We start from the raw sequence: 14,055 nt of genomic DNA, 5'->3' as shown, positions 1-14,055 counted from the left end.
CTTCTGTTTTTGGCTCTATTGCTGGGTGAGCTTGACTGGGCTGCTCATGCTCTGTGTACCACCAGTCTTCCTCCCTCTGTACATTGGAAGTAATGGTAGTGGTCTTCTCTGGTGTAAATGTGTACATGAACATTAGGCATTGTCAGTACAATTCTGATGTCATCAAGCCACACAAGAATACTTGTCTGTTAAAAATTAGTTGGATTATAAGTACATATACATTCAGATTTCCATAAATTAAAGGTGATGATTTTCTACATTAAAGAACTATTATAAGGGAAAACTAATCATTGTATACAAGCTCATTTTTATATTAGTGTAATGAGGGTCAGTAGGTGGTATACAGATACTTCTGAATTTTTAAATAAAGCATTAGGCTGTAGTTCTAATGATGGACAGGTATTTCATACTGTGTCTCAAAATAATTCCTTGGTATACTTTGTTCTGTTCGTACTTTTGAAGGATTTGTCTTAGTGCTCTGTGAAATAGGACATTAGGGCTATCCATGTCCTCATTAGAGGAACCTATAAAACCACAGAATCATTAAGGTTGCAAAAGACCTCTAAGCTCATCAAGTTTAACCATTAACCCAGCACTGCCAAGTCTGTCACTAACCCATGTCCCCATGTGCCAATCTGCACATCTTTTAAATACCTCCAGGGATGGTGGATGTCCCTGCACAGCCTGTTCCAGTGCTTGACAAACCTTTCAGTGAAGAAATTTTTTCCCAAGATCCCGTCTAGCCTCCCTGGAACTTGAAGCCATTTCCTCTTGTCCTATCATTTGTTATTGACAGGAGAGACCAACATCTGTCTGCAGCCTCCTTTCAGGGGTGGTTTAACCTGGAGAAAAGGATGCTCATGATGGTCCATAATTATTGCTCTCTACAGCTGCCTGAAAGGAGGCTGTAGCCAGGTGGGGGTCAGTCTCTTCTCCCAGGCAACCAGAGACAAGTCAAGAGGACATAGCAAGAAACTGTGCCAGGGAAGGTTAAACTGTGCATCAGGAAGAATTTCTTCACTGAAATGGGGATTAGATATTGGAATGGGCTGCCCAGGGAAGCAGTGAAGTCACCATCCCAGGAAGGTCAAGAAATGACTGGACTTAGTGCTGTGGTTTAGTTGACATGGTGGCGTTCTGTCAAATTCACTTGACAATCTGGGAGATCTTTTTCAGCCTTAATGATTCTATGATTCTGGGATTTTCTAGAATTACCTTTAGTGGCCCTTCCTAGTCCCAAAAAAGGCTTTTGTGAAAGGTGGGGGTTTTTGCTGACTTGAGGTCTTTTTTCACCTGCACCTTTGATTCCTGGCTTTCAGAATACTCCCTAGATCAGTCTTTCCCCTTGATGAGATCTGTTACAGTGATCAAAGTTAGTAAATCTCCCTCATATATCCAGGGATCCTAATTAAAATGTCATGCTGAAGAATCACTTCACAGACCTGGCAAAACCCTGTAAACACAGAATCAGGACAGTTCAGGGTTTTCTGTCATTAGTAACTAGCTCTTTCCTGTCAAGGTGCATTACACTGGATGACTTGTTAAGCCATCTGTTAATTACTTTTTTGTTTGTTTGTTCAAGCTGCATGCTTTGAGGAGTGCTGTGCAATACAGTATAGAAGGTGGTGGTGATGGTGTTCCTGTCACTCAGCAAAGCATATCTGAATACAAAATGGAAATCAGGTGAGTATGAATTCATTAAATTGTTGGTTTTTAAAATTGTATTCCTTTTTTCCTTTACATGTTGCTACAGAGTATGATTCATGTCAGACTTTTAAATTCTATTATAAATAGCTCTAGAAGAATTTTGAGGATTTAAGAGTTGTCACTGATAAGTGGCATAAAACATTATGAAGAAAATACAGTTTAGGCTGAAATTTTCATTCAAAAGTGGTCTAATTTGATTACTTTTGTTAATTTCTTAGTAGCTACTTACTGGTATGTTTGTATAATTAAATTTAATTAAAATAAAGTTTCAGTAGACTTCAGCTAGATGCACAAAATTTTTACAATGCAACATAATTTTTTGAACAGACAAAACCCCTAGTTTTTTCCATCCTCTTCCTCATTACACAAGTGTTCTTGATTTGCTTCCCATTCTTAAGTATTTTCGCCATGTTTTTGCCAATGGCTTAATACAAATAAAGTGGTAGAATTTTGTTTTACAAGATTACAGTTATTGTTCTTGGACAAAAGCTGGGTAGTAAAAATACATTACAGTTTTTGGCTCAGTAGTGACAGTTTGTATTATTTTTGGCAGATGGACAGTGATGAACTGTAAGTGTTAGCAGTATGATAAACAAGAAGTTATTTTGGACATCCGTGCTGAACAGCCTTTTAACTAGTAGATAATAAAAGTCTGAAACATTTTCACAATCTAAAAGTAGGCAGTAATGTATTCATTTAAAGAAACAGAAGTATAAAGTGATGTAATGGGTCATATGATAACATAATATGAAAAAAAAAATTTTAATAACAATTCTACTTTCAGCCTTGAAATTTACACCTGCTAAACTTATGCATCCACACACTCCTCTTACATTGGGAATTATTTCTTCAGATTTTCGTTCTTCATGTACACTGTCTTGTAATACATTGGTATCTGTACAGAACATAAAGTAGTGTATCATTCATTATTTTATACTGAAGGACACAGACTTCCTTCCATTGAAAATGGAATAGCTTTTGGCAGTATCTCACTAACATACCTGCTAGAGGACAAGGAGCAGGAGGTGTGCAGTTACCATACAGTACCTCAGAGACAGGAGCTCTCACCAGAGAAAGCATGAGAATGGTAATGGGAAGATTCGCTGTGGGAATCAGATTCTTGGATTTTGGCATCAATGTGGAGGCTTGCTTGATAGAAATTCCAATTAGAAAGAATATGCCTTCTATGTATCTGACGTGTTTTTCTAGATCTTGAGTGCTTTAGTTTAGTTTCATGCTGTTACGAATCTGGAGAAACTCAGCTGAAATCAGTGAGATCAGTGTTGCCTAAGTAACATGAAATGAGTTTGGCTGGTATTAGTCTAGGGCTTTTCATATCTGTATTTCTTTCTGGCTACATCTCTGTTATTGGAAGCTGTTACACATATGAAGTTCAGATGGGCTCTGGAATTTTTTGCTGTCATGGTATTCAGTACTAACTTGGACCACTTATGTTGGTAAAATCATCTGACCTGCCTTGTCTCTCTTTCAACACTGCATTTTCCTGATGGTCAATGTAGAATACTCATGAGAAATTACAGACATGTAGCATGGACAATAATCTAATTGTTTCCTCCACCCTCCAATTACATGACAGATGTATATGCTTTGCATTCTGAAGATCAGAGCTGTAGTTTTCCATTGGCTTGAGAAAGAAATGTGGTCTCAATACAGAAAACTTTTGCACATTAGTAATTTCAGCCCTCCTGTCTTCATTTCCTGAAGTAGGAAGCCAACGTGTGCTGTGGATTCTATGATTCAGGTTCTTGTGGGTGATGTATTTTAGCAGAGATGATTCTCTACTGAAAGGTCGTGCTTCCAAATCCAATACATTAGATAAGTGTGATTACTGATCTGTATGTTCCTCCTGCCTTTTAAGTTTCATCTTCTAGCATCATCTGGTAGACGAAAAAGAAAAGGTTGCTACATGGATAAGTAATACTCGAACTGCTAGCTAATGAAGTGGAGAAGTTACTCATGTTGCTTTCTGAAAAGTCTGCATTTCTTCTTTGTTTACTGTTTTCACTGAATTGGCTTATGCTGTTAAATGATGTATGATGTCTTCTCTCAGCTCTAATCCAGCCTCTGTCTTCCACATTCTCTAAATATTACAAGTCCTAATACGTTAGTTTACGTCTTTTTTTTAATCACAGACTTGTTTTTCTACCAAGATAGTAGTGGAAACAGCCTGTGCTTGTGCTGCATGGACATGTACATTGGAAGTGTGTGATGGTCATTAAACATGCTAATGAACAGCTCTTTTACAATCAGATTAGAGGGTGGAAATGTGAAATACCTATTCTGAGACAAAAGAAAGGCTGTGTTAATTTTGTTTGTATTAAGAATCTTTTATATCTGTCAAAGGACTTACTACGTTACTTCATCTCTGCATGTCCTTTTTTACTGGCGCTAGAAGCACATGAAGTTTAAAACATCTTTTGTAATGTACACGTGCACTAAGCATTACTTCATAGCAGCAGTGTAGGTTTCCTGGGCTGTTGTTTACATGAATTTACTTTAAAGTGTTTTTAATTATGTACAGCTGTAATAAGCATTTCCGAAAACTTTGAGATCTCTAAAGAACAGACTTAATTGAAGTCAGATTGTTCAAAATGAAAGAGACTGGAATATAGGAGGAAATCAAATCCTGCAATCTTCAAGTCTGGGTTTTATGCTCCTTGGATTTAAACCACTGCAGCCATCAATCAACCTGAAACCCCCATCACTTGGCTTTTGGTATTCCAGTTTTTCAATCTGTTGTTCCACTGAGTTAGACAATTCCAGTTGATCATGTGCTATGTATGTGTATTTCTAGACAAACCAGAAGACTTCGTGATGCTGAGCAAGAAAAAGATAGAACGTTGCTTAAGACCATTATCAAAGTTTGGAAACAAATTAAATCCCTCCGGGACTTTCAGAAGTTTACTAACACACCCATGAAACTTTATTTGAGGAAGTATGTCTTGATAACACTTTTTGTACTTTATTTGCTAACAGTAGAGTTGTAACAGGATTAGTTAATTTGGAAACTTAGAATTCTGATATGCAGAAGTAAGACTTTTGAGCAGTGCTGGCACTGTTGAGCCTGCCACTATTCCTTTTGAGTCTGGGCAAGATGGAAGGTTAAAATAAGTAATTACTGTGGCAGAAAGGATTTTCTACAGACTAATGAGTAAAGAAAGTTACTATCCAGAATTAACATAATTACTCTGTCTGCTATCAACTCTTAGAGTACCCATGCTAGTCTTTTTAAATAAAACACACTTCTGATATAATGAAACTATTCATGGAGAAGTAGATTTCTGTTATATATTACAGACTTAATTGTAACCCTTATGTAATTCTATGCAACATGCTGGTAATTGTTGTTTTGAAGGGAAGAGGTTGATCAGAAATCAGATGAAAAAGCATATGAAGCAGAAATTCAGGCTGAAATAAAGGAATTACTAGAAGAATGTATGGAAGAATATGAAAAGAAAATGGAAGAGCATAAAACTGAGTTACAAGACTGGAAATCTTGGAAGAAGACACAGGTTTGTTTAAATCATTCAATTTCACAGAAAAATAAAATTATTACTTAATGTGTCAAAAATTTGTCCTAATACAGAAAAAAAAAATTCAGGAAAGTTATGCATAAGTTTTATAATGTTCAGGTACATTCTGTCTACTTAGAATTTGTTGGTCAGGTAATTCTTAATTAAAAAATTAAAATGTATTAGGTTTTTGTGCAGCACTGTTTTTCTGCTATTGATTTTCAGCACTTCAATTCTTTCTTTCAGTTTGTTACTTTTGCAGGATTCCTGTTAATTTCATGCCTTTCTTGCAAAGAAAAAACATGGATGAATTTTGTGCGTGTGAGTGGGGTGTTTCTAATGAACAAGCAGTTGATGTCATCTCATGTAAATCTATGTTTGGGAATGTCTCACAATGTTCAGGAATGTCTGACTGAAAGATTTAATTAATATTCTAGCCTTTCACCTCTGAAAAGCTTTATTGCTAATAATGTATACTGTAGTTAAGGTCTCAGTTGTGCTTTAAGGGGATATTGAGAAATACAGATGCTACAGCAACACACTGCAACAGGATGATCTCTGAAACAGACTGTGGCAAAACCAGGTTTGCTTTCATAGTTAGGTGGCAATGTACTGGATACCTCAGGGTAATGGTGATTATACTTGATTATAATTATTGCCCAGCTTGAACACCCTGGGTTTTTGGATACCAAAGCAAAATAAAGCCTAAGGAAATGCTTCAAATACAGTTTTCAGGAATCTAGTGTGTCTGCTGATACTTTCATGGAGAGTTTTTTTATGTACATGCAACTGCTATGGAAGGCATTTAAAATATTTGAGAAGAAGCTGATATGCAGGAATTGGAAATTCCTGTGGGATTTCAAGTGGGCACATGACTCATTACCATCATGTTGGTTCACTTGTAGGATAAGATGAATAAATGTAAACTGTGAAATGAAGGCAGGTAGTTATGAACATTGATCCTAATGCAAACTGTTCATCCACCGGTTATGCCTTCACAAATACCATTGTGGCATCTTTTTATTGTGCTAGTTACAAACTATCTTGAGACTGAGAAGACTGTGGTTCTTTCCTTTTAGAGAAATTATCTCTCTGTCATACCCAGAAGTGCTTTATTTTATTTTACTCAAAGTACTTTTTAGCTTTGTCACTGTTGTTGGTTTCTTACTAGTACAGGTCACATGAATCAAAGACACTAGAGGTACGTGAGATTAAATACATTTAAAAGCAAATACAAGAGCAAGAAAGATAACATAAAATTAGGCAAAGAAAGAATATTTCGTAAGAAAAATATATTAACAAGTTGTTTGGCTTACTACTTTAGTTAATGAGGAGAATCTGTTTGCTTTCTTTCCTATTATTTTTTTTATGATGTCTTAAGTCATGAAGTGGCCAGTGCTTCCAGGCAAGCTGTACTTCCAAGTAATCTAGATGTCTGTGGAAGGAGGAGCTGTTTTGCAGTTGTTTAAAGCTGAACATGCACGTAAACACTGGAGTTCTACAATTTAGGAGATGCTGAAAGGCATGTTCTGTTTGTTTATCCTTGTTTGGCATAAGGAAGGGAAGGGATCATTCTGCTCATGCTAAAGATACTGCTAAGCTAAAAAACTTGTGCTCCAAAGTTTGTGCATCTCAAACAACTGTGTCTACTGGCTGAGTAACCTTCCTGTAATCCTAACAGAATGTACATGGTAACTCAGGCAAATGAGAGCTCAGCATCTAGCCAGAATGTTCAAGAAACATGCTGATTTTGAAAGGTGGTAGAGAAGATTAAGTAAATGTTTTGCTTGGAGCACATGATGGTTTTGAAGCATATGAATGGAATGTATTGCTGAATACTGAATGTGATGTAGTTCTTTACAATGAGAAAAATCTTTTGGGTGTGTGTAATGCTAAAATTATACTGTCGTTTTACTGTACATACACCATCTGTGTTTTAGCACTTGTGAATCAAGAGAACAAGAGAAAAAATTGCAGAGATTAAAATGAGTTCAGAAAGAACATTACTGTTTTTATATGCAGAAGTCCAAGAAGAAAAAGAAGAAAAAAGATACTCATGTAGATGAAGAATCAGAAGAGTATGAGTTTGGTGAGGAACGTATAAAACCCATCCCACCTAAAATGGCCAATAACCTTGAAATAGAGCAGCAGGTTAGACAAAAAGCTGACAACTGCAGAAGGAAACCTGGAGAGCCTATTCTAGTTCCTGAGCTGACTCTCTCAGGAAGCGTAACTCCAACTGAGCAGTGTCCTCGGTAAGATAAATGTTGGCCAACAAATTACCTTATTTGTGATTTTCTGTTATTTTTAATTGCTTGTTTATACAACTTCAGAAGCATGAGCGCACCATTCTGTTTAGCCTAGTGATGAGACTTCTGCTTCTGAAGGTGATATAACTTAATTCATTTTCAAGTCACATATAACCTTGTACATAGTGCCCTTAAAAATTTAATGTCTGCACATTCCCGTTGAACCTTCTGATACTCCTTGAGCATCTGCACAGAACAGTGGTGTAGATACAAAGAAGCTGGTTTCAGTCTAGAGTCTAGGTCACTGCTGGCAGTACCACTCTCACTGGCTAGTCCTTTATACTAGGTCTGTGCTGTAGATAACAAAGGGAAAAGAAAGAAATTGTGTAATAAACCAGAGATTTCACTCTGGATAAGAGAAATAAATGTGTTTGTTTTGTGTTACTTTCCACATTTGCACACACAATTTAAAATACATCTGCTGGACTTCAGTAATTTAAAAACTGCTTTGTTTTGTACTTAGTTCACAGATAGCCTCATCAGGGAATGCTGCTTGGCTGTTGTACTCCCAGTGACTAAAAACTTCAAAATTTGAACTCAATTTGATATCATTTGTTGTGCTTTGGAGGAACAGAGTGGAAGGGAATTTTTTTTTCCTGGATAACTTCTTTTCTATGGAGTTAGCTTTAGTGGATCCAAAGTTTGACTTTGGTCATTTAAAAATAATTTTATAGTCACGAGAAGATAAAACAATCGTTAAATAATAGTTCTACAGTCATTCCTGTGTAGTGATATTTTTGGAGGAATACCATCTTTATTTAGGTGGGTTCTGTCTCCCCATGAGAAGTCAGATTTTCATTAAAAAACAAAATAATAAAAATGTTATTAAAAATTATATGATGGCTTGTTTGACATATTTACAGAGCAGAAGTTTTGCGACGAGAAGACGTGAAGAAACGCTCAGCATTTATAAAAGTCCTTTTCAACTCCAAAGAAGTGTCAAGGACTGTTACCCGACCAATAAGTTCCGATTTTAGAGTTCACTTTGGACAGATTTTCAATTTACAAATAATCAATTGGCCAGAGAGTTTGAAACTACAGGTAGATGATGATTTATCGCAATAACTTTTAAAAGATGATATAAAATGTAATTACTCCTGTAATGCTTGTGTTTTGCTCTGCGATAGTGTCATAAAGACTGAAAAACCTGTGAAAGACCCTTTGTAAATCATCAATCTTAAGCTCCTTCCTTGCTTCTTTAGTCACAAACTTTTAACTTTGGTGCTATGTTTTTGATGCTTATGCTTTCTAGATATATCTAGAACAAAACTATATGTTGGATGGGAGAAATTAAATAATTGGCACTTGTGATTAAATATGTTAATGGATTGGCCTCTTAACTTTGGAAAAACTGATTTAGGTTGCAGATCAAATTGCTAATGTTTTATTAAAACATTCTTTTCCACACAGTAAAACCATCATAATGTTTACTGGAGGGGAATAAGAAAAAAAAATAATTTGTAGTAATGTCCATAACTCCGCTTGACTTGATCACCAGTGCAGTTAAATCAAGCCACTACCACTCCCCATTCCAAGTATGAATTAATAAATGATTCACATGAATACTTTTCAAAGTTAATACAAAATATATTTAGGGGGAGCAGAATCAGGATCCTACTTCTCCCTTTATAAGATTCCTCTGGTTAGGTAACACTGGTAGTTCAGGGGAGGGTGTAAAAACCCCTTGTCTGCTTATTTATTTAACACACAAATTGAAAAGGAGAAGGAATACCATTTGCCTGGGTTAAAAACGTCTGAATGGAGGAATCACTCACATCACTCTGAGCCTGCAGCTGGCTAGGAAAGAGAGAAGCAACCTGCAGTGCTGCCAGAATGGGGACTGTGTGCCATACCCTGCCTTTCATGGTAAGGGAGAATAAGTGAGGCAGAATCCCTCCAGAATCTTCACCTGATCCCAGTGACTGTGTCACAAGCAGTTGCATATTATACAGTGATTCTCTTTAAAGCCTAGAGCTTGTCATACTCGTGTTAGGGGCATTAGAAAAGTGAATAGGGTAGACTTTTAGGAAGAATTCAGATCAAGTAAGCCACTGATAGCTGAAATATCTGCTACTTGAATATTTTAGAAAGGGAATTAATACAATTGCCCTAAATTACTTATTTCATGCTTCAGCCATAGTAAAACCTTTTCTCTCAATACCCTGCAATATGTTTTCAACTTGTCAGGAATGCACATGTAAATTTTTTCTTCTGTCTGTCATCATGGTTTTTTTCTAGATTTATGAAACTACAGGTATCAGCAGTACCACCTTGTTGGCTGAAGTGTTCTTACCTGTTCCTGAGACTGCAGTTCTGACAGGCACTGCTCCTCTGGAAGAAATAGAGTTCAGCAGTGATCAGCGTGTGATGTTGGACCATGAAGGAGTTGGCAGTGGTAGGCACTCTTGTCTTCCTCAGTTCAGCATTTCTCATTTTGCTGAAACCATGTAGCAGTAAGAGGTTGGAGGTTTCAGAGTAAATTCTGCTAAGAGCCTTTACAGGTTCTGTAACTGAGTCTTCCATAATAATAATGATTCTTATTATTGAAGTTTGCTATTGAATTTTTGTCTCTTACTACTTTTAAGCTCTGAATAATAAAAATGTGTCTATTTATTATTTGTCTTGTTGTATTAGTGGAGCTTTACGACCTATAGAAGATGTTTGGGGTTTTTTGAGCATTTGAGTTAATCAGGCCTCTGACACTGCAGAGCAAGCAGATATCAATCGTTGTAGCTCCAGTGATTTTAACGCTTTAAATCACTGAAAAACTGTTTGTAGAAGTGTATATGCAGAGTAATTTTTGTCCTCCTATTTGCTTTGTTGACAACCTGCACACACCTTTTCCCTGGGGCTTTAGGCTAAAGATGAAACAAGGGAGAGATAGGAAAAGGGGAAACAAGAAGAATACAGAGTAGCATATGGAACTTCCAAGTTTGTATAATGAATTTGAACAGCATTGTGAGATGACTGACTTGCATAAATTTGCTTTATATAAAAATACAGATAAAGCTAGAGCAGAATAGATAAAAAACTGAGGAGGAAAAAAACAGGGTAAAAAAATCATTACAGCATGTGTAAATGTCACTGACTATGATGACCAAATTAAAACTGTGTGTCAAAAGCTTTAGGACTGACTTTTCAATCATACATAATTATTTTGACTCTGAATTTCTGTTTTGGTAATAAAAGTATGCTGAATCTGAAAACTACCAGAAATATTAAATGGTGTGCATCTGTGGAGAAAAAAAAAAGAGCCTTTGTCATAGCCTTTCCTTCCAACTCAAATGGAAGGCATTTCTGTAGGTGTAATGGAATCTTTCACTCGTTGTAGAACAGAGTTCTTCCCCACAGCATGCAGCAGAATCATTGTTTCACATTAACATTTTTATATAAAGGCACAGGTTATTTGACTAGTCATTTTCTAGAAGTATTTTTAGAAATGTTAAGATATGTTTGAATGCATAAATATACTACTTTGGATTTTTCCCCCTTTATAGGTGTGTCCTTTTCATTTGAAGCTGATGGTAGCAACAAAATGAGTTTAATGACCTCGGGGAAAGTATCCAACAGTGTCTCTTGGGCAGTTGGAGAAAAAGGAATCCCCTTAATTCCTCCGGTATCTCAGCAAAACACAGGCATTCCAAGGTAATAAGATAAGAATTTTCAGTGATTCATGGGAAACTGGTTATATTAGTATTTTAAAAAAATGCACTTTCATAGTCAAGAATTTTCATTATCTTTTTCCTTAAATTTAGATGCTTTACTCTCTGCTATAACCCTCTGCTGATAACTTAGGGTACATATTTGTGATAAATATCTTTTTGTTAGAAATTTTACCTTTAACATATTATTTCTAGACAGCATCAAAGTTCAATTCAAGCTGATTAATTCAATTTTATGATTTTCTAATAGAAAGTGAATATATTGTTAAGGAACCTTCCTGTAATCATTTTGCTAAGAGCAGAAACTCCAGCTCTTTCTTATCTGGAGTGCATTTGGAGAAGCTATATAATTTGCCCTGAGGCTGAAAGTTGGTTATTGTAGATTATTTGTCCATTCTGTTGCTTTTGTATAATTCCATAAAGTCAAGGAGATGATACATAAAGGCTGCTTTTGTAATGTCCTTAGGTACCTTCACTGTAAACCATTAAGAGTTTTCCCATACTCATTAATATTGAGCAAGTATTAATACTTCTTCCAGCTGATCAGTTTGCCAGCTTTTTATTTATTTAGAGGCTAGACATTGGCTTACAAATCACTCTCTTACTATTGTTGACCAAGCTGCAGCCATTCAAGTATTTTGCTGATCAACATACCAGTATTCTGCTGACTTCAGTGAGACTAGAATAACTTGAGATTAAAATCTAAAGATGCATTCCCAATGGCTAACTTTAAACTCTGGAGACTAATCACTGTAATAAATGGAAAAATGAAGACTTTCAGAAGGAAGTTATCTGTGAAATACTCTTCTCTGAAACACCTTCTGGTTGAACAGCTCTCTGTGGTTTTCCATTGTCTGTTGGGAAGGTTGGAGACAGATTTTCGTGACTAATGTTAGCTTTTGCTACCCATGAGCTTTTTAGCACAATTGTGATTCGGGTGGCATTTGTTCAAGACTGGTGCCTAAAGATAAACTTGATGTTACTGCTTTATCTGCTGCTCCAGTAACTGCTGGATATTTGGCTGATTCTAACCAAGCACAAGACAGATCTGTAAGTTTTTAAAGGTTTCTTGAAAATACTCAAGTAAATAGAGAACAAAGACTCAAACTAGCATCCCTAACAAGAGAAGGGGCAGCATCCACTCCTGTGGCATTTGGCTAATAACTCACTTGTCCTGGTGTTTTGGGCTTACGTGTCAAGGTTTGAGTAGCAGGGGGGCTTCAGAGGTGGCTTCTGTGAGAAGCCAGAAGCCTGGTGATCAGGGCAGTGTACAAATGGCCTCCAGACTACCTACCATGCTTCCTTTCTTGAGAATACAAGAAAGTGAGCAGGAGCATCCAGAGGATAAAGATTTGGGACTTCTTACAGGAAGGACCATAAGCAGTGCTGCATCAGAAGAGAGAAGGCTGCAAGGGTTTCCCAAGCACAGGCAGTGTCCTCTTCAGCCACCATGCAGTCTGGACATGACAGGCAGAGCAGAGTGCTGGCAGCGGTCCCAGACATGATGAGAGGATGGTTCAGGCCCCAGGGTCTATGCAGAAACAGCAAGGAGGGGCAGAGATGAGGGCTACAATGCAGGTCTGAAAGCACCATCCAGGAGACAGGTCCAAGACAGGAGCTAAGATAAGCACTAGCAAGGACTGTATGTTTTAGAAGTTCTTTGTCAAAACTTTTATGTTACCTTCCACAGTGTGAGGCAGTTTATCTTCTTACTTGCTAGTATGCAATGTGGAATAGCGTAGGTGTATCAGAAATGTATCAATAAGCACCTTATTACTTTGTATAAAAGTTGTCTTCCACCAGCTCCTTCATATTTCACCTTGACTTTGCAATTGATCATTCCCTCAGTTCCATAGCTACAACTAAGAACTGTGTACTGGAATTTACTATTCAGGTTGTGGGGAGCTTTTTGGGTTTTTCTAAGATTGTTTTAAATACTTTCTTTAGATTGCTAAATCAAATGTGGTTTAGGTGTAAGTTCTGTCAATTGTCTTTTTAGTGCTTTAAAAAATATCGATGCTATTGCATCCATCGGTACATCTGGCTTAACTGATATGAAGAAACTAGCTAAGTGGGCAGCTGAAGCAAAACTCGATCCAAATGACCCAAACAATGCAGCTCTGATGCAGCTGATCATGGTAAGTGATGTTTACAGAGGTGAAGGGCTAATGCAGCTGTTAAACTCCCGGGCACCAGGATCTCCCCAGGCAATCTGCATGCATGCCAGGGAGGTAGCAACATTTGAATTTGTGATGGACATACTTGTGTGAATGTTAAGAAGCAAAATATCTACTAAAATATGATTTATTTTACTATATCCATATAGTAGTGGGTTGTTTACATATTAATGAATATGATTTATTAATCCATTCACTAGTGGCAAAAAATAGGTAGAAGGGAATGTGCCTACAGATCAGTAATAAATTAAAAACAAAATACAGATTTTGTGTTTGTTTTTTCCTTAAAGTGCAGGGGAATTTCCAGTGTGCTTGTGTGGTACTAAATAAAAAGCTGCTCATTAGTGAGGATTGCACAAAGAGATTGTAGGTGTTGTAGAAGCTTCAACTTTTCTAAACAACAAATTGAGGAGCTATTTACATAGCTGCTTAATTTACATGGCTGTTTATTTACATAGCTGTTTAATTTACATAGCTATTTACAAAGCTGAAGTTCTGTAAATGGATCTCCTTTACAGTACAGCTTCCTAGGTTACTCTGACATTTTACAGTTTTCATACTCTCTAATCTTTTGTTTATGATACAAGGAAATAGAATTTTATTGTATTCTGTAACATATAATCTCATATGCTTTGCTCAGCAAAACCCAACTATAAAATACTTGATG

The 14,055-nt window shown here is 36.7% G+C and overlaps 1 protein-coding gene across 5 annotated transcripts in view; it reads left to right on the top strand.

Annotated features, from left to right (window-relative positions):
• Positions 1–14,055, top strand: part of LOC104690722 (complement C1q tumor necrosis factor-related protein 7) — a 100,930-nt gene that overhangs the window by 60,929 nt on the left and 25,946 nt on the right. For all 5 annotated transcript variants that reach the window (XM_010401881.4, XM_019286994.3, XM_039550857.1 and 2 more), the window contains 8 exons: positions 1,583–1,683; positions 4,523–4,663; positions 5,084–5,240; positions 7,263–7,495; positions 8,413–8,590; positions 9,788–9,944; positions 11,047–11,194; positions 13,211–13,349. In XM_010401881.4, the coding sequence (XP_010400183.3) occupies positions 1,583–1,683; positions 4,523–4,663; positions 5,084–5,240; positions 7,263–7,495; positions 8,413–8,590; positions 9,788–9,944; positions 11,047–11,194; positions 13,211–13,349 (1,254 nt within the window). The remainder of the gene's footprint in view (positions 1–1,582; positions 1,684–4,522; positions 4,664–5,083; positions 5,241–7,262; positions 7,496–8,412; positions 8,591–9,787; positions 9,945–11,046; positions 11,195–13,210; positions 13,350–14,055) is intronic.

Source organism: Corvus cornix, chromosome 4 (genome assembly GCF_000738735.6).
Source record: "Corvus cornix cornix isolate S_Up_H32 chromosome 4, ASM73873v5, whole genome shotgun sequence".
In the NCBI taxonomy this organism is placed as follows: Eukaryota; Metazoa; Chordata; class Aves; order Passeriformes; family Corvidae; genus Corvus; species Corvus cornix.
The sequence above is the reverse complement of the archived record's forward strand: the minus strand, read 5'-3'. Positions and strand labels throughout refer to the sequence as shown.